Raw genomic sequence first — 26,724 nt, 5'->3', positions numbered from 1 at the left:
TCCAAGATGTCTTAATTAGCAGCCAAAATCACTTATAGCCGCTACGCACGCTATTTTTTATTTTTCCGAGCACGAAAATCGCACAAAGCAAAAATGGCCAAGGGAGAAGACGAAGAGGAGACGCATGGGAGGAGTACGAGGGCGGCAGTCGAAGGCGAGCTCCGCGCTCTGTGGAGCATGGCGGCCCCCATCACAGCTATGAACTGCGTGGTTTACCTCCGTGCTATGATATCCGTAGTCTGTCTCGGCCGGCTCGGTCCCCTCGAGCTCGCCGGAGGGGCTCTTTCTATCGGCTTCACCAACATCACGGGATACTCGGTCCTATTCGGCCTCGCATCGGGCTTAGAACCACTCTGCAGCCAAGCTTACGGCTCCCGCAACTGGGACCTCATTTCCCTGTCCCTACAGCGCGCCATCCTTCTCCTACTCACGGCCGCCTTGCCCATTTCATTCCTCTGGCTCAACCTCGGTCCCATCCTCATCACTCTTGGCCAAGACCCAGCAATCACAACCTCCGCCGCTTCGTATTGCCTCTTCTCTCTCCCAGACCTCCTCACCAACGCCTTCCTTCAACCCCTCCGAGTTTTCCTTCGTTCCCAAGGCATAACCAAACCCATGGCCGCCTGCTCTGCCGCAGCCGTCCTCCTTCACCTCCCCCTAAGCTTCTTTTTCGCTTTTGTCCTCCATCTCGGCGTTCCAGGCGTCGCCTTTGCAGCCGTGCTCACTAATCTCAACATGGCTCTCTTCCTCCTCGCCTACCTCCGCTTCTCCGGTGCCTGTAAGCTCACCTGGCGTGGCTGGTCCCGCGCAGCCTTTTCCCAACTCACCCCTCTTCTGCGCCTCGCCATCCCTTCGTGCTTCGGCGTCTGCCTCGAGTGGTGGTGGTATGAGATCATGACCGTCCTCGCCGGCTACCTTCCCAATCCAACCGTCGCGGTTGGTGCCACAGCCATCCTCATTCAAACAACTAGCCTCATGTACACGGTCCCTATGGCTTTAGCAGCCTGCGTCTCCACCCGGGTACTTCCAACCTCCATTCAAAATAAGGTTCGATTAAAGGCGCCTGTTGCTCACTTTTTCAATGCAGGTGGGCAATGAGCTTGGAGCCGGGAGGCCGAGGAGCGCAAGGATGGCGGCGATGGTGGCGATGGGATGCGCGGTGGTGATCGGAATGGTGAATGTGGCGTGGACAGTGCTATTCAAAGAGAGCTGGACAATGCTCTTTACGAAGGATTCGAAGGTAGCGGGGCTTGCGGCGGCTGCTTTGCCGCTTATGGGGCTTTGCGAGCTCGGTAACTGCCCGCAGACGACGGGGTGCGGGGTGCTGCGGGGGACGGCGAGGCCGGCTATCGGGGCGAGGATTAACTTTCTGTCGTTTTATTTGGTCGGGATGCCGGTGGCGGTCGGGCTAGCGTTCGGGCTGCGGGTCGGGTTCGGTGGGCTGTGGTATGGGCTGTTGACGGCGCAGGTGGGGTGTGTTGTGTCGGTGGTTTTGGTGGTGTTAGGATGGACTGATTGGGAGGCGGAGGCCACGCGGGCTCGGAAACTCACCGGCGTCGAGTTGGCGGGCGAATGCGATGTTGTCGGAGAGGAGACGATGAAGTTTTTAGGTCACTTTGCAGCCGAGGTGTAGCGGTTGAATTTTGTTTTTCTTTTTTTTCTTTAATAGTAAGGAGGGATGGTATAAATTTAATGTAAGGGTTTAAATTTAGAATATTGGCAAAGTGGCCAAGTGGATGTTGTTTAATTTAGTGGTAAACATTTTGGTAATTGTTTTTAATTGCTTGGATCGAATCTTTTTTCAAGGAACTAACATTTTGAAAGAAAAAAAAAGTTAATAAATTTTTTATAAACTTTATCAGTTAAATGCTAAAACGGATGTCTTGAATTAGAGAAATTATTATGTACGGTTATCGGATAGTCTGAAGGTCAATCAGGGTGTGTAACGTCATCCGATATCGGTACACAATGAATTGATTATGTTGTGCATTCTGATTGACCTCTAGACGATATTCAATAACCGTATATAATAATTCTTTTTGGACGGAATTAATTGCCTGAAATTTTACATGGGAAAAACACCACCCATTCATTATCAACTAGGCCACTTCAAACCGGATCAATTTCTTATATCTGTTCAACTTTTTGAGTTGGATTCTAACTTTTAATTTTTTCCTTAATGATGTATATGATATTAGTAGAAAGTGAGGTTTGGCAGCAAAATCATGTTTTGGAACTTTTGCACCATACTAGAAACAGAGATGCGACTAATCATGTTGCTCAATTTAGAGGGATGAATCAACTTAGAGCAAGTAGCCCGTTGAACATGCGAGTTGTGGGATTTTTCATTTTTTTTAGAAAAAGGCGGATTGAGAACATAACCTTTTTTTTTTAAGATGCAAAAGATTGCATTAATAGAAAAGAACAAAGCAAAAACCTACAAAGTTGATTCCTCCTTTAACAAATTAAAAAAGTAGGAGGAACCTTATTCAACCTAAAATTTTCCCAAATAAACTTACTAAAAAGGGCAAAGTTAGCACACAAATTACCTAACTTAATACTATTTCTCCCTATACAATTAAAAAAACCTAAGTTGAATTCCTTTAAGAAATCTAGATCCTCCTTGTAAATGCCATTATTCCAAGCACCTTGTAGAAATGAATAATGTTAGAATTGTCACCTTCAATGATAATGCATTTGTATTTGAATATCCAGTCTTTAATTACATCCTTCAACGAATGTATTGCTGAAAGCTCCAATTGTGCAATGTCCCAATGGACACAAGATTTTCCAAATCCCAATAAAAATCTTCCTTTGCAATATCGGAAAACCCCTCCAACTCCAGCTTTATACGAAGAGACTAGAGAGGCATTGACATGGACCTTTAACTAGTCGGGGAGGAGGATGCCAAATATTGGACAGTCTAAATGACTGGTTAGCATCCCAGTGGCCCGAGTTGAAATGACAAAATATGTGTGAGATTGAAGAATAGCAAACAACATTGGAAGCAATCAATAACGAGCTCTCTTCCACACCATCATAAATGTACCTATTCCTAGCTTTCCAAGAGAGGAATACAGCATTATAGTAGAGATTAAGAAGCATACAATCCTTTTGAGAAAGGAGATCCAACCATAAGACATACATCAAATCTAACAAACAAAGGAATTCCAAATCCCCATTTATTTAAGTATTGCAATACCTCCTTAAGCTTAACACATTTGTTGGTAATGTGGTCTACATCTTCAACATCATCACATGCTCTAGGACATTTGTCATCACCAATTAATCTTCAATAGGATAAAAAATGAAATGTCGGGAAAGCATTTCTACCTAGTCTCCACCAAAACACTTCATCTCGAGAGTTTAATTTTGCTTTATTGATCCACTTCCACACCTGGATATCATTACAGCCTTGCACTGAAGCTCTAAAAGCCAATATATCAATAGAAATTCCAGATTTTTGTTGTATAAGCTCCATACAGTCTTCACCCGAATCTGGAATAATTTTCACCTGCATAATCAGTTTCACAAGGTCCATAACAAAGTGTTTTAATAACTCCTCTTCATTCCAGCAGCCATCTACAATGAATTCCTTGACAAAAATTGCATCATCATCTTGAGGGGCAACGAACGTAGGCCACCTGTTGATACATTTATCCATAATCCAAGTGACTTTGAAGGCATCAACCGAACCACCATTTAATATTGACCACCATACAATAGGATTCAGCATCGTTCCTCCGTCATTCAATAATTTCAATGTAGATGAATAACCTCTCCTTGCATTTCCCATATCCAGCCGAGCACCATACTTAGGAGCTAATAACTTTTACAATAGGGAATCCTTATCTTGAATAAATATGCATGCCAACCTAGCTCTTAATGCAGGAGCTTTAGATACACTAGAATATAATCCATGACCTCCCAAAATCAAAGGCTTACAAAAGATTATACCAACTTACATAGTGTAAACCAAGACTTCCATTAGATTTATTCCAAAAGAAACTCCTACATAGATTGTTAAGTTCCTCAAGCACTCGTTTTGGAACAAGAGTATGTGTAGAATGAAAAGTGGGATAAGATAACATTACTGATTTGACCAATGTGATTTTGCCCGCCAACAAAATGAACTTGCTTCCCCATATGTTAAGCATCCTCAAGGCTTTGTCAATAATAAATTGAAAGTCATCGCTTACAAGTTTCCTTAAGGCAATTTTTACCCCAAGGTAGTTAAATTACTTTAGTGATTTAAATCCCATAATACGAGAAATGCATTTCTTCTTCTTTCTACTCACAAATTTACCAAATAAAATGGTTGATTTACCCAAATTTATATGCTGACCCGTCCATCCACAAAAATCATTAAGGATAACCTTTACTTCCTTTACTGCCTTCTTATTTGCTTACGAAAACATTTTAACATCGTAAGCATAAAGTAAATGGGACACTCTTGGACCAACTGAACTAATGCTAATCCCACAAGAACTTTGAGCAAAAGCATTAGGTAGGAGTTGTGAGCAAAGAATAAAAAGGCGAGGAAACAAAGGACAACCTTGATGAAATCCACTCTTTGCTTTAATCAAGTCTGAGCAGTTTCCATTGATAGTCAATGAAAAAGTAGGATCTTCAACACACTCCAAAACAAATTTGGAGAACTTGGGAGGAGAGTCAAAATAATCCAAGACTTTCCCAAGAGTTGACCAGCACATGGAATCATATGCTTGTTCCATGTCTACCTTGAAAGAAACAAGCCCTTTAGCAGATCTAGAATATATGAATTTGTGAAATAATTCTTGAGCAATTAAAACATGATCTGACAGAGATCTCCCTTTAATAATTGCCACTTGCTCCTTCGAGATAAGCTTCAGAATAACCTCAATTAATCTGTTCAAGATCACCTTTGCCACCACCTTGTACACAAAATTACATAAACTGATTGGTCTATAATTGGACAGGAAGAGAGGGTTGGACACCTTAGAAATAAGAACAATCAACGTTTCCTTCCAAACATCATTTAACTCCCCATTGCAAAGAAAATGATTGATAACTTCCCAAAAACCTGATTTAATGATATCCCAATCAGCTTTAATAAATGAGTAGGAAACACCATCCTTGCCAGGAGAAATGTTCCCACCCGTATGCTTCAACACCAACTCCACTTCCTCAATAAAAAAATCCCTTTCCATTAAACAAGTGTCAAAATTATTTAGACAATTCAAAGCTGGCGGCCAACCATCCAAATTATAGTTAATGTATTCCCATTTATTCTCAAAAAATTGAAAAAAGATTTCTTCAATCAGTTTTTGATCTTCCACCAAAATGTCATTCTCATCTGTCACTTTAGCAATACTGTTGGAGTTCTTCCTTGCACTAGCATAAGAGTGAAAAAAGTTCGAGTTGCAGTCACCCTCTAATAACCACTTCACCTTTGCTCTTTGCTTACACCATGAGTTCAAGTGAGTCATTGTTGAATTCAATTCATTTACTTTAGCTTTAAGGCTCCAACAATCTATTTGTGAGAGGGAATTATAGAATGATTCCTTAGTTTGAATGTCTAGAATCTCTTTCAAATGGAATTCCTTTAGTTGATTAAGATTCTTTAACTATAGAAAAATAATGATTTCAAGGATCTTCTAAACTTGATGTTGAGAATATGAGAACTGCTTCCCTGATAAGCCTTGTTCCACTCCTTCCTTACCACAGCAATAGAGGCCGGATATGAAGCCCAAATGTCCTCAAACTTAATGTTTCTTTTTGTGATCGGATTGAAATGAGGAATATTTAAAAGGATTAGACAATGGTCTTATGCCACTCTAGCTAAATGTCTAACCAACCATATGATGGGAAGAGCTCAAAGCAGTTGAATTGATAAAGAATCTATCCAATCTTTCAAGAATCCTTGCTCCACCAATTTTAATATTACTCCAAGTAAACTTGTGGCCAATAAAACCCACCTCATGAAGATCATTTCTTAGCAAAAATTCCTTCATCTCCTTCGACCCTTGGGAAAACAAAAATCTTCTTCTCCCTCTTTTATCCTCCTTGGAAAGCAAGCAATTGAAATAACCACCTATAACCATAGGAATTTCTACAATAGAATATTTATCCAACATCTCTCAAATGTCTCTCCTTTTATGCAAATCTTTGCTTTTATATACCGAAGCTACCCTCCATGTTCCTTTGTTATAAATTTCTTGATCACCAATAACCACTTAAGAAGAAGAGTCAAAAATAGAAAAATTAGTTAATTTTGAATTCCATAAAATAAGAATGCCTCCAGATAGCCCAACTGATGGAACATAAAAAAAATCCCATCCATCCCCAATCATTAAATTGACTTCGTTTCTATCAATTGAAGTCAACTTGGTTTCTACCAAACCCAAGAATAAAACACCATAAAGTTTAATATATTCACTAAGATATAGAGAAGCACTTTTCTTTCTTGCTCCTCTATAATTCCAAAATGCAATAGATGACATTTATTGAATAATAGAGGATGAGGTCTCTATTGTACATGTCACATCCAGATCTGATCTTCTGCTCCTAGTGGATGAATTGATCAGACCCAAGTCTTTGAGTTGTTTTGATTTTTTTTTAGTTAGCTGAGCGCTAACTTCTTTACCACCAACTTCGGCAATTACACCATCTAGAGGAACTTCTACTGAGCCCCCTTTAACATCAATTGTTTTAACTGCCACTTATACATGTAAGAAACAAGAACTTTTTCTCCCACTTCAGCCGTTACATCATCCAGTTTTGATTGAATAATCTCACTTTCTTCCGCAAGATCCATGAGGACTTTGAAACATTTATCATCACTTGGAAGATCGGCCTTGAAGATTTTAGGTTCCACTACTTGAATAGGATTGTTATTATCAACCAAATGTTGTGAAGTATTGCATTCATAAATTAACTAAACTGGATCCAGAACATCAGAAGACTTGGGAACATTGATATCTTCAATTCCTTTGCCATTATTTTTCAAAGCTACATAAGCTTTCCTCCCTTTAGTCATCACAAGACGTGGAATGAACTTCTTGTTAACTGTGTTTTTAAGCCTCTTCTTCCAAAAACTTACTAGCATCCATGGGCCATATCAAACTTTGTCAATACAAACTTCTTCAACTAGTTTTTCCTGAATGCCGGTAGAAGAACTTGTTCCAGCTGAAGTTTTTGAATTATTTAAGTTATCTTGACTTTTAGATCCAAACTTGTTATCCATAATGGTCTTGACACATTTCTTTTTGACATGGCCAATTTTCCACACTCAAAGAAGAGTTTGGAATTCTTTCATACTCGATCTTCTGAAAGAACTTCCCCCTAATCCCCTCCACCCAAACACCCAAAGGTAGCTTTGCATCCAACTTAATACGAACACAAACCCTTCCGTATTCTCTTCTGCAGCACTGAAACATATTATCGTCAATCAAATACGGTTTTCCAACCATGGATGCTTTCCGACAAATGTTAATCTCATCCCAGCAGTGAAGTGGTAGATTAGGCAGCCTAATCCAAATTGGTGCAGTTAAACCTTTAAGTGAATTAGGAGAAAAGCTTTGAGACCATCTATCAATCCCAATGATGTGGTAATTAACAAACCAAGGTCCATTGGACAATATAGCTTCCAAATGCTCAGGCTCATAGAAAGAGCAAAGAACCCATCCCACACCACGCATAGTGAAATGGAACTTGCCATATTGAGACCACTATTTCCATAATTTAGAGTTAATTAAAGATAAAGGGGCCTCTCCACCAAAAATCTTGACCACTAGCGAATTTTGTAGCTTATTTGAATTCTCTAATTCTGATTGTTCATGAAGCATAACAGTTGAGCCATCCTCAGATAAGCAATTACCAAAATCTAATTCAGAGACTTATATATTTTCTCTTATGATCCAAGCATTTTGCTGATTCCCTAAAGTAGAATGACTAGGAAAATCAACAAAATCATCTTCACATCTACATAGGTTGCCTGACTTGTAATTGCGCACCTCAACCATATCAGACTGCGGATTTACAACATTAGTAGGAACATTACCCAGCTCATCAACATTAGAGGTTTCAGTGATTTGCTCCACCATTAAGGTAGATCCTCCCTGTCCAATACCAATGGAAGCCATTCCTTCAAAATTCAAATAATTATTACTAAATTTGCTCGATTTCCACACAGACTTTGACGAAGGAGAGGCCACTGAATCTCCCCTTGCTATCGGTGGCTATCCAGCTTTGAAAAAACCCTTAAAATTATCTTCAAACAAAATCTTCTTCCCCTTACCAACCACTTCTATTTCTTTTTTTATTAATCAACAGACCATCTTCATTTATGATTAATGGCATACCTGATTTAACTTTAGACTTAACACCTTGATTAATGCAGGTTTTATCATCACCGAACGTTAGAGGAGATGATGAAAATGATCGAGCAGAAGCAATCATACCTCATGAAGAGGAACAACGATCATCAAATGGACCGCCAGCCATTGGAGGTAGGCGACCATCCACCGCCAAGGATTAGCTGAAATTTTGTGATTCCCAAAATTTGAATTCTAGAGAAAACTTCAAAATCCGCAGACTCTCCCTCTAACTTTTGTTTGAATAGTTGCTATTTGAATGAGTTATATTTATGCAACTACAACCTAATTACTAGACTCAACAACTTTCACTCTCTCAATATAGATGAAATACCTGATTGAGAACATAACGTTGGGAATAAAAAATAAAGTTAATTTTTAACATGCGACTTACACTTTAATTTTTTTAATAAAAAATAGTAATCAAATTTCTCCATTTACGTAATTATACAGACATATTATCCCTATAGTTAGTATAAGGAATTAGTCAAAGTTAAAGAAGGATTGAGTTATTGCATGAATTTAGGAATATAGCTGATGTGATTAATGTGTATCGTGTGTAAGTGTATTGAGGCATAGTCGATCGTTATTGCTTGTTATTATACTAGTACACAACACTAGACAAATACTCCTTAGTAGCTTCATTAGTATTGTGGCTAGTTAGTGTGTTACACATTAAAATTTGTGCTGAGTCATTACTAATGAAATTGGATAGTGAACTGGTTATGACATGAATGAATTTAAAAATATTGCTTGATCTACAAAGTTGTGTTGTTCCATCATTAAGCCTTGCCTACATATTTTTTATTATTTTTTGTCATTATGTTCTTTTACTTTTTAGTCATATCTTATATTTTTTTTAATATGACTTATTTTGTACTCAACTTTTTTTTTTTTTTGGTATAAATATGTGTTATAAATCACTCTCTAAGAGCTATAAGGAAAGTAGTGAAGAAGATACATTGGACTTGCTTCACCTAGGTGATTTCGCTATAGTACTTGAGGTTTAAAGTTATTTTTTCTTGTAATGAATTGGACAATTATGGAGAAAATTTGGGACACTTCAATGAAAGATTTACTAGAGAATGGAAGAAAAGGGGAAGATACCCTAATAGTCCTTTAGAGATGAAGGCTAGAAAAAAATATATATTTAAATGTTGAATGCATAAGTGGACAGAAGATCATGATTATATACTTATAAGCATGCACGAAAATTTTATGAAAATTAGTGTGTATAGGAGAAATAATTTTTTTAGTAGTCAAGATTGAATAAATTTAGAGAGGTCATTCTGCACACATAATCATCATTTTATAGGTCAACATGTCCTACAAATGTGTTACCATCAGTTGCGATGTGAATGTGTTGGTACTTCTGCTGATAAACTTGAAACATTAGCGAATGACATGGACCACATCATTCTTTATCATCCTTGGTTGCTAGAGGAGGATGAATTTATTGTTCTTTTTATAAAAATTGGATGAATGATATTATTAATGGAGGTATAAGAGAAAATAATTTTGATGTGACCGACTGACTAGATTTGTAACACGAGTTTGAGTTTGACTTTAAATGTTATCCGACAAAAAGTCAACTTCAAGCATGTTTGCATAGGTTTATTAAGTGAGAATATAACTTCATGGTGTATGCTATATAAGTTGTTTTGGCATGTCTCTTCATTTTGTAAATTTCTTATGTTTATTAAGGTTTTCCTTACTCACCATATATTTAAGTTATTTTATGTAGGTTTTAGTTAACTCCCAAGTTTACACTTTGGTGGTTGAGAAATCTTGCTTAATGTTTATTTTAGATGTTTACCCCGAAGCTCAAGTATTATTTTTTCAGCTTTTTCTCTTTTAAAATAAAAGTTTAGAAATTTTAATAAATTATATATTTTTTTCAAACAAAATGATTAATGGTATGATATGCATGATAGGAAATACTCCTTTACATCAAAATAAGGAAAGTTAAAATGCATGATCCATAATAGTTATAACATCATCAAAAGCTAACATTAGATAAAACACAAATATAAGCTCAACTAATTCCTCCTACATGGTCTTGTTGGTGGAATTTTGAAAACATATTTTAAAAATATTAGCTTTCTTTGGGGATTTTGGGTAATGCATTGCTGTCGTGAGTGTAATGTTGTTATTGTCGTACATGTCTATCATGTAACTCAAGTTCTTCATTGCCAATGATGTCAAGTTGGACCACTGCACCGACTACTGGCTCTATAATTGTCGATGATATAGGCATGAAACATAGTCAAGTGTGTACCATACTAATATGGTTCACTATATCGACTGACTAAAGTGATCCTAAGAGGGCCATGGGTCTTTAAATGATGATGGTCATGCAGCCATAAAGTGTAGATATAATATCGGTGGAGTATGAGTGATTGATGTATACATTTCATATGCATGTTCTACATAGTGCACATCAAGAATATGTCTCTCTTTACATATATCCACAATCATTTTTTCTATTTACTTAATAACACTTTTAGCATCTGTGTAGCCATCACTACTTACCAAAAGTTGTAAGACCTTTTGTATGTCTAGGAAGAAGATGCGCTGAATGTATATAGAGAAGAATTTTTCAATTTACTATTCATATAGTCTTATATATTGTATGAATTTCACTCACTAGGTAGTGCTCCAACGATGCTTGAGGGTAGTATGTCGTCAAAGGTGACGACGGAGGCTTCAACATGCACAATATTGCTCATGACCTAAACCAATGTAGGTACTGTAAAATGAATTGCTCTCTATCTACTCCAGTAGGTATCTCTTGAATAATTTATGATTGTCTTTCCTCCTACATCCGAACATAGGCTTGATGATACATCATCCAGTAAGTATCCGCTTTACCACACCCATCAACTCATAAATTTGAGCTCTATAAGTTAAACCATAGTTCTAGGAACATATCTAAACTGTCGAATGACTCTATTAGAAAAGTTTCACTCAACACACATCCAGCTAATTACTAGAGGTACACAAGCTAACCATATTGTTTATCCTAATAAGCATATATCAATAACTTGGGACTGAATTTCTATTGTGTATGGCTTCCAAGTCACCTACGAAAGCATAAAAATTTACATTACGAGGGTCTAAATTGATTTACTTGCAAAACTATAACAAATCCTTATTGCTACAAGGCATACCTAGCTATCAAGTAGCACATCTAGCTCATCTCTGTAACTGTTGATGCTACATGTTGGGAGTTATCTACGGAACTCCTAGTTCTACCTGCACTTATATTTAGAACTGTAAGACTATATGTTACTGAAATTAAGAATAATTATATTATATAGTCATGCTAATTAATAGTATTATATGGTAATGTTAATTTGCATGTCATACCTGTAACCAACACTAAAGCCCTCCAACATAGCATGGTGTGTGACATGAAGTGCAGGATGACTAATGAGTTGGCCAGTACTACTTCTCCTATATTATGTGAAATTCATCAGAGTATGTCAGCTTAAAGTTATTCATTGTGTAAAACTCTAGATCATATTCCAAGTGACTTAGAATAACTGAGGTTATAAAACTAGTTATATATGAATAAGGCATATGGTATATAGTACTCCGGCCACAAGTACACAAATTGTTTAAACCCCGTACTATATCTACTCTATAGGATCTGGATGACAAATCGAACACTTGAAATTCATGCATATTAATCCTTATTGGTTTAGGAATTCTTCTAGCATCATTTTCAAGTTTTCATAGTTTCGTCGGCACACATGAAGGTGAAAATGCTATTACCTTGGTGTTCTTCAATAATTATCAATTTGACTAGTCAAAAAAATATATCTGGACAACATTATAATAAATGACTATAATTAGAGCTTGCACGGGTAGGCCACATGCAATCTTCAATATGTCCTTAAAATCCTTAGATGCGTTAGTTGTCATAATTCAATATCAAAACCACCATCAAGTGTTAAAGCCCACTTCCAAAAGAGAACAAGGTTGGGAATGCATTTAAGGACTAGGTAAATCACTTTCATATTAGTTTTGTATGGATATGCATCATACTTATATAACATTAATTAAAGAGCAATAAGAATGTAGTACAACAAGCCAAATTAACACTTTATTTAATTCCAAACATACCCAAGGTGTAAATTTTGCATTGGCAAGTGCCTTTTAGAAGCATCTTGCATCTCATCTCTATGGTTTAGTATGACTAAATCTTGAATTTGAGCAGAAAGATTTTTGTCATAATTACTATCTACTAGAATTTTCTCAATCAACACATTTAAAATTAGAACTTCAGCAACAACCATTGACAACACAAATTAACTTTCTTCATCATCCTCAACTTTTGAAATGATGAATTCATTCTCCACTGGAAAGCAACCCATAATGTTTGCTCTGAACTTTGAGGATCGTACTTGAGTGCTCTAAGAACCCTATCCTTTTGCTACTTTAAATTTGACTTAGATGGAACTTACAAGCGACGACAATTACCAACACTATGTGTATGAAAAAAATTTGCGTCTAAAGATAACTCTTCATCATATAAGAATATAAAAAATGCTAGCCACAAAGTTATTCTGAATAACTACATTTATAAAATATTAAAAAAATGTTGATTCACAAACTTTAACATCTAAATCTGTATGATTTAATTAAAAAAACAAAGTAGGGATATTTAAACACATAATATCTTGCCATTTAAGGACATTTTATATAACTTATAACCTACCAACCATTAACAGAAGTAGGGATATTTAAGCACATAATATCAATTTTTTTTTTCTTGACTAATATTTAGACCATTTTTTATAAAACTAATATGGTTATTATTTGAAATTTGTTAAAAGTAGAAAAGTATGAGCTATAATTTTATTATAAAGTTTGGTATTGATATCTGAATTAAAAAAATGGTATATGAAAATTTTAATTTTATAAATAATAAAAATGGAGTATCATATATGAAATTATAAAAAATAAACTTTGATTTAGATGAAATGAACATTAATATGAGTTAAGCACCCGATAATAAAATATATATAGCTTTTGGAACAATTTCATGCAAAAGACATCAATTTAAAATATATCTTTTTGTTTTAGCTCATAATTTTTTATTTGTCATAGATGCTCTTATTAAACATTTGCAAGAAGATGTACAATAGTGTATGCTTTTTACTCCACCACAACTAACTAAAACTAAACAAAAAAATATCACTCAAACATTCCATTTTATCAAAACGAACCCCAAATATTTTTCACAAAATAAAGGCTATACCTAACCTAAAACATCATTTTTCTTCAACAATAAATGTTTGAAGTGTAGAGTTTTAACATCTAAACTAATATTATACTCAATATTGTACAAAAAAAAAATTGAAGAAAAAAAAAAGTTACCTCACCTCTCGGCGAATCAGGCATGCGACGAACGAGGGAGGCGAGCCGAGAAAGAAGATGTAAGAGAAGTGTTCTCTATCCAATTTAAAAAAAAAAAGGAAAATAATGGGAAACATGCTCCTTCATAGCCAATCGCCCGTTTAACGGGTGACTATGCCTACTTTTTTTTTAAGATGCTTAATCAGTTAATTACGTTACAAATGATTCTTAAGACAAAAATTTCCCCAAAATGTTCCATTGAACCCTAAATTAATAGTCACATTCAAAGAACAAATGAAAAGTGGGCTTATTATGTGATAAACGAGGAGTGCAATTGCTCCGCACATTAATATGTCTATACAACAAAGCATCAATAGTTTTATGGCCACCACTTAAAGTAAACCAAGTAAAAATTAGGAAAGATTAAATGAATGTTTTTTATGCCAAACAAACTTCCATCAATGTATTTTAGGCATGTTCATATAATCAAGTTCAATGAAGGATTGAAAATGTTAGATTTATTATCACAAGGTGCTACCATTTATCATCTCTAGGCAAATAAGAGATATCCAACATCTCGAATAAACATTTACATGGCACTAAGATTCTTAGAGAAGGGAAATATTATTGACATCATTAATAAAGTAAGTAATGTGAGGTTTCATCTCATTAGTAAGGCTTGGTTTGCCATCCAAGTATTTGAAGATTTCAATCGAGCAGGCTCAAAATCATCATGCAATTCCTTTTTCTATCATGTATTTAAATTTTTTTTAATAATTAAATAAAAAGTTTTAAAGATTAATAATTTTTTCATTTCAAAAAAATATTTATTTAATCACCTCATCAATTATTTATAATTTTTAATTAAATATTTATAGTAGTTTAATATTTATCTTGGCTTCAGAGGTCTGGTGAAAAAGTTAAAATAGCCTAGGTACTGCCTCTTACCTCATTTTCAGTTTACTTTTAATTCTGATCTTAATTCCTTTTTATATTATTCTATATTTAATTAAAATGCAGAAAATAAATAGTAAGAATAATAGTTCATATAAGAAGGGAAGAAACCATGTTTTTCCTAAATAAAAAGAAATTATAATCCTTTTATGGCTATGTGTTGTGTCGTCCCTTTAGTCAAACTAGGCTGCTATGTACCCACAAATCATGTAAGCTGTAAATTGCACTGTATACAATGATTGCCCTTATTTGCTTTGTTTGTATGATCCAAAGACACACAAAACATTTATAAATTATAATTTTCAACCGTCTATCATTAATTAAAGGGGCCTCTTAATCACTAATGTGATTAGTGCCTCTTACTTTGCCTTGTCCTATGCTTTCTATAATGATTATATAAAGAAAAGGTGGAATTCTATGCAAATAAAGTCAAAATTGGCTTAAAAGATTAGAGTTTTTCCTTGGAGGGTAGTTGAAGACTATTTTATAATAAGCTGATACTTCCTACTAAGAAATTATGTGTACTAAAAAATATTTTTGATCTTTAAACCATTGTAGATAACTTTTTTTTCTCAAGTTTAATTTAAACCATTGTTGATGATATATAAATGATATTAACAATAGAAAATTGTTTTAAATGAAGGGCATTTTATTTTCAAGCATTTATTACTTGATTTTACTAAAAGCTCAATATGGATAAAACTTTCTAACATTTCATTATATTATTTGAATTAGAATAATATATCTAACATTATAGACAAAATTGGATCCCCTTTTTTACTTTAACCCCCTTTATTACATCAAAGTTAATTCCAAACTTTGTTAGGGGTACATGATGAGGGTGGTGAAGTAACATATAGAATTGTGAAATGAATTAGGACTCTATCAATCCCTATCATTGCTTCAGTTTTCTTTGATAAATAAAAATTATTAAATCTTCACTTAATATACGCAAGTATATGTGCTAAATTAAGTAATATAGTGATAGAGTAGAGTATGGATCCCATGAGGAACATTTGCTCACTTGCAAATACTGGTATTGTCTACTAAAATTACAACAATTATATTACTCAATAAAAATAAATGTTATGTAGATTCAACCACTTAAATAAAATTAGATAAAGAAAATGAATACACTATATGGATATAATATTTTAGATTAATGAATATAAATAATATATTTTCCATAATGAATCTTTTTTAGTTGTGATGCTATTTAGAGCATATGCATCCCTAGATCTTTGTCGAGCTTGTAGGAACAAAAGATATCTATCTGTCTTCCTATAGTTATATCATCTCCTTAAGAATTTAGTACATTTCATACCCTATATATGCTTAGGCATGATGCATACTAATTCAATATTTAATGTTATGCTTGCTTCCCTCTTTCGAGGCCCCATATTACTCCCTTATGTATTTATGGTCTTTGCTCATGATAACAACATTTGTCATGTCCTTTTAAAAAATCAATTAATACCAAACCTCCATAATGATAAAAGAAGGACTTGAAGTAAAAAAAGTAAATTTTAAATCTTTAGAGAGAGCAATTATAATAACTCAAATTTTGGAAATATTTTTTTTAAATAAAAAATTTGAATTTCAACATCGTGCCTTACCGAAGAATCAAGAGAGTAGTTTGAGGAGAGGGAGGATTCTTCGGATCTTTTTCATTTGTAAATTTTCTTCAAAGAATTCTTCTATTTCTTTTAAGTAATATAAATATCATTTTAGTTTCCAATAATTTTTGATTTGGTGGATTTTTTCCTCCTAAATCAATAAAAAATATATTTTCTAATGATTAGACTTTTATGGTATAACTTTTTGTATATAGTAGATTTGAATAATGTGGATATTTTGATACTAATGTCCATAAATCTTATGAGTAGAATTAAAGTTATAATTTTTTGAACTTATAGATATTATATAGATTTTCTTGTATTGAATATAAATGACTATTCATAATTTATTTTGATTGTGACATTTTTATATGCAAGAAAGGTTGATTGTTAATACTATAAAATGAGTTGGTAGTTAAAATATAATATCCTGCTCAGGAGGGTGGGTTGAAAGACTTTCCTTTAAAAATGATTTGTGGTGTTATTTTGGTTGTAGCCTGTAATAGATGATCAAATTAAGCTGATGGGCAGAGGATGAGAACTCTTAATAATTTTTTAAATCCACCTGTAACAATTATAATAAAAGATAAATGTTAATGATATAAATAATAAACATATAAAAACATGAAAACACTACAAAAAAGCTTGATTTCCTACCTTGTTGAATTATATTCTAATGCATGCATATACTGATAGCATTGATAGATAAAGTAGTAATATGTGTACATAGATAACATATGAATGTATACATGTAAAGATTACATATAACATGTAGGATTAATGTAAGAGGGTAAAGCTAGTAATATTGATAAATATGTGTCTTTTATTCTTTTTATTGATGCTTGAATGATTATAATATCACTAGTTTACTGATTTACGGATTCTCATGCCTGCTATTGATTCCTAGTTTCATTATAATGATTTTCCAACTTTTATTATTTATCATTTTGAGCTTTAGAAATGATAATTGGCCATTGAAAAGATTGATCTTATTAACTTAGCTAAGTATGCATTTTAATTCTTCTAGTTTTGTGTTAAAAGTTTTAGTGAGTTTGGTTTATTGTTGGGATTTTTGACTAATTATGTAGATTTTAATGATTTCAGATAAGGGAAGAGGGTTGACCAGGTGGAGCAATATTGACAGAGATATTCAGGTTTTCTTTTAATTTTATATATATTTTCCCTTATTATTTTATAATAAGGGAGTTTCTGATAGAGTAATAATTGTATTGATATTATAACTATTGTATATTAATTTTGGAAGAATGAATATAGTGAAATATTTTAAGGTATATAATTATTAGTTACTTTCAAAAGATATAGATTTATTATTTTGATAATTTATTCTCAATTTTATTACGGGGCATTTCAATAATAGAGCAAGGCTTATCTCCTTGTAATTCCCTTTTGATCAATTCCACTCCAGATCAACTTCTTATATACTTATAACCTATCCTCAAACCCTTCTACCCTAACACGTTACTTCAACTTTCAAAAATTCACTTCACAATCTAAGTTATTTATTTCCTCATCACCCAACAATATGTAAAGCATAACATCTCCATAAAAGTAAATGATATGTTTAATTTACACCTTTTTTACCCCACTCTCTTTTCTCTAACTAATGGTCCACCTAAAGATGCTTCTATTGATTCTAGTACTACTTCTTCCTCTAAAGGGAGGAGAGCAAGGACATCTTTCACAAAATTATATCTTACGCTATTATGGTTGCTTGGAATTTTAGATGCTTGAAAGAGAATAAAAGGATCCCTAATTTTCGAAATTAAGGATTATAATCTTGAAATGGTTTACCTTATTTATATAAAAATTTTATATTATTTCCTTCTTGCCCGTTTCTTCTTTTGAAAGTACATATAGTTTTCCCTCAATAGGATAGTTATCATAAGTATCTCCTTAATTATTGTAGTAATATATGGATTAAATGGAATTAAAATAGGATAAGCTTAAATCCACTACTATCTCGCATGCAACTTATACTTGGTTCATGGAGTAGTCTTATCTTATCAAATATTTCAATACGTTTACAATGTTACAAATATTGCTACATAAATGAAACCTTTTTTGGAAGCCTTTTTTTTAATTCAACCATTTTGAAGTTATGGATTATTATGGGAGATTTAACTATATTGGAAATTAAAAATAAAAGTGCATAGTAAGTCCCCTCATTTTAATTTTGTGTATTTTAATAATTATGTCTCCAATGTTATACTATTTGTGAAAGTGGTGGTAGTTTTTCTTAGGATTGATGGATAAAAATGAATATGAATAATTATTTTATGATGTGGAGAACTGACCTTGACTTTACATTTGAATATTGAGGATTTTTTATGGGCATAGTAGAGAAAAATACAAGATTTGCACAATTCGGATTGGTTTGGGCTAATTGGAATTAACTTTTTAGAAAATGAATTTAATGATGCAGAGATTGAATGGCATGGATGTCAAGTGTTAGTTTAGGACAAAAAAAATTTATATGGAGCTTTGCATGTAGATTTGTAGAATTTAAGAGCTTATATGAGTGAAATATAATACTTGGTGCAAATAAGCTTAATATATGTCGATGTCTTCCAATTAGGATGTGGGTCAATTCACATAGTTTGAGTTGTGTATTGCCAGTCTTGATACATGATTATGGTATAGATATAGTAAAGGTATTTGGAAGAACATCTAATAAGATAAATAATAAGCATCTTTATCAATTTGTTTTATGTTTTGATATTTATTGATTTATCATCTAATACTTGTTCTCCAAAATTATAAGTCAAAATTCTAGGCCCTATATTTCAAATTTAGATATTAAAACCCAATTTATTTATTTATTTATTCTTGAGTAGTCTCTTATGATGGACCTTGATTAGGCTTTTCCTTTGAAACTTCCTTGGACTATTATTTTTAGTTCATAAGTTTTATTTTCTTGATTAGAAAAGAGGTGTGTTTTAAACAACTAACACAAAAGAGATTGAGTTGAAGTTCAATTTTTAAGTTGACTATAGAGAATATATGGATTGAGATACAATTTATTACTCTTCCCTTCCTATAACAAACCCACATCTCTTTCATTACATATAACATACATGCTAAGATGATCTTTCTCTTCTAATTTTCTATCTTGCTTTTAACTATAGTAAGACATCTCATAATATCGATTTCAGGGTATAAGTGAATTTTAATTCTTCGTTAGATAGTAGAGTATCATCATAAATTTCTTTTTGGTTTTTATTTACTATGTCCTCGATTTCTTTTAGGATTATAATTTGAGCTTTATATTAATTTGCTTTATAACTCTTTTTATGACACTTTTCCAATATTCTTTTAATTTCCTTTCATACAGACTTTAGGAATGTGAATTGGGCTAATGGGAGGGGCGAGTCTAGAAGTAGACTTACCGGAGTCTAGGAGTAGACTTATCAGATAAAGTTAAAGGGGCTTATTACTTGGTTTTAGAGCTAGATGTTAATTTCATTTGCTATTAAAGTAATTGGATAAAAATGAAAGACTTCTTTAAAGTCTTGAGGAAAAAATAATTCAAACTCATTATAGATATCAATCCTAAATCAATGATAAATTAATTAATCATTTACTAATCAATATCAACACAATTAGTTCTAAAATTAGGTCATCAAAAGTGTTTAAATATTCAATTATAAGAAGGCTACCATATATTAAAGATAGTAATTGACAATGCATTTTCTTATTATGGTGATTAATGTAATACTTTTATCTTAATAGTTTCATCATTTATATCAAACATTATTTATTTTTTCAAGACTTTATTTCTTGGCTAATGTCTATATCTAGTAAATTTTAGCATGTCCTATACATTTCATCTTAATAAAAGTAACTCCTCAATAATCATTCATTTTTAGCTAGTCAAAGAATTAATCCATTATAACTAACTAATCTAGAAATTTATATGAGTCATGTGCACTATCAGATATTGGGCTTCAATTTTAACTTTGTATAATGGATCATTAGAGTCTTCAATATTAAATCGTAAGTAAATTTTCGTCGCTTTCACTTTTTTATAGGTTAGTGGCCATCCAATGGTTTGATTTTATGAGGGTGTAATTAACCTACATGTAATATATTCCAAATGTAATGATCCATCAATTGTATATAGGTAGCATAAAATATTTAAAAAGTAAAAAAATAATAAAAAAATACTGTCATAAAGTGATGTTTTGATAGAACATATCGATTTCATGGTGCTCCTATTTCTATGCTATGCTATGTATGTGGATCTACTTTATATATATGATAAAACTTATCATAATGTAATCCTCTCTATTACCAATTGTAGTGTACAACACACTATAGAGGGGTGAATTCCTATGTAATATAAAACCAAAATAAGTGAAATTTCGAACAAAATATTTTTTTTGAAAAGCAAGAACAAAAGTAAAATTAATACAATATAATGTTAATAAGGTGATTATGCAATTAACAATCAATTCTAGTTAATTTTTCACAATGATTTGTATCACAACATACATATACTCTTAAGCACAAAATAACTTGAACATTCTAACTATCTTATCATATGAGTGATTTAACAAGATATTCATTTTCATAATACTATATAAGGAATAAATAAGGGTATGCAAATAATAGTAGTTGCATTAACAAAAATAATGGTTACGAAATATGTAAAATAATTGTATTGGGGCTCAATATTGATGCCCATGTCAACGCTCAAAACTCTCTTAGTCAAGATTTTATGACTCTCTCCCACAACCACCACCAGGTGGAGAAACCCATCCTGGATGAATAATCGAGAAAGCCATGCACTTCTCCAAGATAAATTCTACATCTCTAGCCCAATAACTAGCTAATAAAACTTAAAAAGAAGCTTCATGAGATCATACAAGTATTCTATAAATACATATCAAAAGATCTTGCAAGAGCTTCAAAAATTAGTCCAAAGGATATAAGGTGAAGGTGGAAGAAGAAAATACAACTAGTTCATAAGTTAATGAAAAAATCCTAGCAAAGGTTTTTTAAACTAAAGACAAAAAAATTTCTCCAATAAAAATTCTTCTCTGGCCTGTCATATTGATTTGCATTTTTTTTTTATTATCCACATATTTTAAGGTTCAAAAATATATTCATATCAAGTGCTATGAGGCCAAATCTTAATTTAATAAAAAAATATAGTCTTTTAAATGATATTGTATGATTTATATCATATAATATGACCTAAATTGTAAAGTATAATTAGGTTAACCTCATTATATCTCATCCGCCCATAATTATAGGTGCATAGTTAAATTTATTTAGGAAATATGTCATACACTTTGAGTTATATCATCTAATATTATCTATCTAATCTTTAAAGTTTAATTAATCTAACTAAGATAATTAATTAAATAACTTAGCTTTTAATCATATAGTTCCATCCATATTATATTACATGATTAGTTTAATTTTTAATCCCCTGAAATTAATATAAATTGATTTAATCTATAATAAAGGATAAAGTAATTAGGTCAGCCTAATTATATCTCATTAGTTCAGCCTAATTGATTTAATTTATAATCAAGGATAATTAAGATAGTTTAGCTTTTTGAAGCAAGCCTGAACATACAATACCATCTATATTATATAATATGATTAGTTTAATTTTTAATCCTCTAAAAATAATATAAATTGATCTAATCTAGAATCAAGGACAAAAGTAGAACACATAAGATTATTTAGATCATATATTACAATTAATTTTAATTAATTTACATTAAAATGTATTTTTTTGTTAAATTTTAATTTTACTACTAACTCTCATATGCGTATCCATTATCTTCTAAGCTCTACTACTAAACATAATAGCACCAACTCTATAAATTAAAAAATATGGTTTATCTCATCTAACTTTTAGCTTGCGTCATCCTCAAACACTTCATTTCGTGACTCTGTTTATCTTCACATGCTCTAGCTATTTGTATGTATTCTTTTTTCTTTTTTCTTTTTTTTTTTCTTTTTTTTTCTACTTTTACATAATTCTTAATCTTGAGTAATGAACAAGTCTTGGTTTTGATATGTAATCAATTAAATGCACATAATAATATGAATTCCCTATCATAGTGTACATAAAATTTAATAGTAATATATATATACATCTCAATCAAATTATATTTGGGATCATCAAGATATAAGACCAAGCTCTAGGCTCATTGGTCAACATTTAGTTTAATTTTATTCAAGATTGGGTTTAGTTTAACTATTTAGGGTAGGACATTTTGGTCAGTCCACTTAGAAGTCAAACCCTCTTAACTAAGAGAAGGGATTAATATAAGTCTGATGCAATGCAGGAAGGATCCTAAGTTCTTCGGAAATTTAAAATTAGCAAAATATGGTACTATAAGACATAATTCTAATAAATGGGTAATTTTAGTATTAGGATGATTGAAAAGGGTCCACAACCTAAATGAACAAATGGGAAGGTTTTTAATAGTTATGTTTAGTCTTGGGCAAGGAATGGGTAGATTGGTATAAGGAGTGGACTAATTACACTTAAGGGTTCCCTGAGAGTTTGGATTACTTCCTAAGGGTTTAAGCTTTGGTTTAACTCATTGTATAGGGGCATGAAATTGTTGAAAACGATTTGGAAAAAGGGTTTCAAAGAGGTAAGGTGGACTTCTAATGGTCCTGGGTAACCCCTATGTTTAACAACCCAAACTCTTATCTATCGAGATATTATCTACTTTGGCGTAAGGGCCTCACGATTTGTCTTGCTGGTGTAACTTCTCAGGATTTTTCTGGGATGAGCACGCTTAACTACAAATATTTTTTATGAAATTTTAACTCTTACACCAAAAGGTGCCTCGATGTTTAAGATTCAACTTATTTTTACTTAATGGTTTCATAATCTCCTCACTTCAGTAACTAATATCCTCATAAGTATCTTTATCTCATAATCATCTACCAGACAGATATGATTCTATAGCTGGTCCCTAAAAGTTCTGTTGAGTCTAGTGAATAGGTTGTTAAACCTAAGTTAATGTCCCATGGCTATCAAGAGGGGGGGGGTGAATTGTTAGTTAAAAAATTATCCCTCTTTTAGATTAGTTGAACCGAAAATAAATTTAATGAATTTTTATAAAAAGTTTTTTCAACCACAACTTTTTAAACAGTAAAATGCGGAAAATAAAAAACAGTAAAAATAAATGACACAAGATTTATAGTGGTTCGGTCTAAACCAGATCTACATCCACTCCCAGAGGCACCCTCTGAGTATTGCACTAATACCAATAGTGTCTCTCCTTTTGCATCCACAGTAAGGAGGAGAAGCTTTTACAAACACTCTTTTCACCACTACCTAGTGCGGCAGAGAACCGTCGTCCTTTTACACTATCCCCAGTGTTGGCAGAGAACCGTCCGTCCTTTCACACTCTCTTAGTGTGGGCAGAGAACCCTTCGTCCTTTCACACTTTCTTAGTGTGGGCAGAGAACCCTTCGTCCTTTTACACTCTCCTAGTGTGGGCAGAGAACCCGGTCTCCTTGACAGATCTCCTCACAATAAATCTAGAAAGAAGAAAGAAAAGAGTGAAGTAATCTCAAATCACAAGTAGGAAATCTTAGCTTTGAACACAAAGTAAAGCCTTCACGCTTCAGTGCAAGAAATCCTTCTTTGAATGCTCTCTCTCACTCTCTCCTTGAGTCTTCTTTCAATAGGCAGTCTAATTTGGACTATATATAGGAAAGATAAGAAAAACTGTCAAAAAACTGCAAATTTTCATTTCTGTACGCAGTGGATCATCCCGTACGATTGTGGATCATCCCGGACGATTTTACTTAAAGTGTCGGAAATGATCCTAATGTATATTGGTACGAACTATGTTCATACATGATCATCGTCCCGTACGAACTAGGTTCGTCCGGTACGAAACGATTATTCCATAGGTCAGTTTCCAAATCCCTGCAGGACGTAACCAACCGAGGTAAGTCGGTTCAGTTCGTCCTGGGACGAACAAGTTTCGTCCTGGACGATTTAAACAGAGAGTTTCGTCCAGGGACGAAGAGTAATTTTGTTCTGTACGATTTTAAACAGAGAGTTTCGTCCAGGGACGAACCATGTATTTCGTTTGGACGAATAGTGCAAAGTGAGAATCCAGAGGCGTTTGTCCCGGGACGAATATTAAATTCGTCCGGACGAATAGGACTTGAAAAATTTTCTCACTGCCTGTTCGATCCATTGCTCTTCTGAGGGGTTAATTGACATGATCGTCCCGTATGAACTATGTTCGTCCCGTACGATCAGTTCACAAAAGTTATTCCCCCATATGTGTGTTGTGAATATTCACTCAATTACAATCACTCCTCTCAATTCAAAACATTTTTAAAGCTTTTAATTTACAAATGATTCGATACTGAATTTGATTTGAAGTCTTCATAGTTTGGAGTTGATTTTTCTGAAATGTTAGTACACACTAGAGCAAAAACAAATCTTCCAAAAAGTATTAGGAGATATCTATACATAAAACAATAATATTTGAAATCATCAAAATAATACAAGTTGCAAAAATGTAAAACATGTAAATAGCAACTCTCTTAACAAGTTCAACGGTGACTCCCTCTAAGTTATACTTTATTCAATACAGGGTGCAAGAAGTAACTCCCATGGCGTAGCACTTTATCTTGCATGGAACTTAATTCCCATATTTTAGCTGGTGTATTGCTCTGATACCATTTGTAACAACACAAACTTTTAACTATCGAGATATTATTTGTTTTGGCCTAAGGATTTCACAATTTAATCATGTTGGTAAAACTTAATAGGATGTCACCCCATCTCAGGATTTCCCCGAGATAAGCACGCTTAAATATGAAGTTTGTAAATAAAATTCCAACCATTACACCAAAATGCGACTAGATCTTTAAGAATTTAGTTTTTTTTTTTTTTTTTTACTTAAGGGGTTTCACTAGGTCACCATACTTTTTGCCTAAATGGCTCAATGGTTCTATGGTAGGGTTTAGGGTACCATACAATTTAATTTTTGATTTGATTAAGAGTTCATTTGATTTGATTGGGTTTAGCTTAATAGATAAAAGGCTCAATGGAAAAGATATAATATGAATTGTAATGAACCATCTCATTCTATAACGATTTTAGTCAATATATTCCCATAGTTTTGAAGGGCTTCAAATAAAGTTTGAATTTCATTGGGATTTAGATGCTTCCAAGTAAGGGTAGTTTAGACCAGACAATCCCTTAAGAAAATATATTGATTCATAAGGTTGAGTGACAAGAGGTTGAGGATTTTTGAAGTTCTATGATTTAGCCAAGCGAAGATTAAACAAGTTTACACTGTGCGAAGGTTAAACCAGGCTTTTTTTGAGAGTGGGTAAAAAATGATTTTTATATTTATATTCTTATGTAAGAAATGTGAAAAGAATTTTTTGTTAGAATTTGGGCAACTAGCAAAATATTTTAAAGTATTATTTAAGAAAAAAGTATTTAGTTTAGGCAATTGCACATCGTGAACTTTTCCTGATTACACCCCTGACAAAAAATATAATAAGTCAAGGCTAAGCACAAGATAGCTTTGATAAATGACATTAAAAAAAGGGATTAATCACAATAAAATATTTATTTAATGAAATTTATGAACAAATAATTGATTTAATTAGTCGATAACTACAAAAACAGTCAAAATCATCAACTAACAGTATGTTAATTACTTAAATCTTAATTAATTTGCCAACCGCCTCTTGGCTTTTAAATTCAACTCTTAAATTATATGCGGCCAGTTTTTAAATAGTCATATTTGACTTGTTTTTATTTTTTCATATTCTGACGAGAAAATACAATAAGTATGATTTTCTCGCATTCGAACTTCAAATTTTTTTAATATTTGAATTATTTAGGATAAGAGAGAGAGAGAGAGAAAAAAAAATAAAAAGTAAAAGCTGTAAGCTACTCAATGACGCCGCCATCATCGCTGCAGGTTGACATGAATTCTCTGCTTATGGCAGCTTTCATCTTGTCATTATCCGTCGCCGCCTCCACCTCCCTGCTGAGACCTATCTGCTCATCTGAAAAAAAATGTTAAGAAATATATTTTTTATTTGATGAGGTATACATAAAATAAAATAAAATCAGTATATTTGTATACTATAGAAACGGTCAGATATTTGTATTATCAGGGACCAAAAGATAAAAGAACTCTGTAATTTATCCAATGCTCTATCAAATGAGAAATTATTATGTTTCGTCACCGGCGTTGAATGGTTCGGAAGCGAATCAGTACGCGTAACTTCACTCAATATATAGCGGTATATAGTGCCGATACACAGCAAAAAAGTGATGTGGGTAGTTCTGATTTGCCTATGAATGACATCTGGTAACCGCATAGAACAATTTTTCCTGTAAATAAGGTTAGTGATTTTCATACACTAAAAATAGAAAGAGCTTCTCCAAA

General features: G+C 33.0%; 1 protein-coding gene across 1 annotated transcript; it reads left to right on the top strand.

The window, feature by feature from the left end:
- Positions 1-1,770, top strand: LOC110105095 (protein DETOXIFICATION 54). Its single transcript, XM_020834465.2, has 2 exons — positions 1-1,020; positions 1,088-1,770. Exons 1-2 carry the CDS (start codon positions 94-96, stop codon positions 1,631-1,633), a joined length of 1,473 nt encoding a protein of 490 aa, XP_020690124.1. The 5' UTR covers positions 1-93; the 3' UTR covers positions 1,634-1,770.
- Positions 1,771-26,724: the final 24,954 nt, after the last annotated feature.

The sequence above is a fragment of the Dendrobium catenatum genome, unplaced genomic scaffold, assembly GCF_001605985.2.
Source record: "Dendrobium catenatum unplaced genomic scaffold, ASM160598v2 fragScaff_scaffold_621, whole genome shotgun sequence".
NCBI lineage: Eukaryota > Viridiplantae > Streptophyta > Magnoliopsida > Asparagales > Orchidaceae > Dendrobium > Dendrobium catenatum.
Note: the sequence above shows the minus strand (reverse complement) of the source record. Positions and strands in the feature narration are given on the sequence as shown.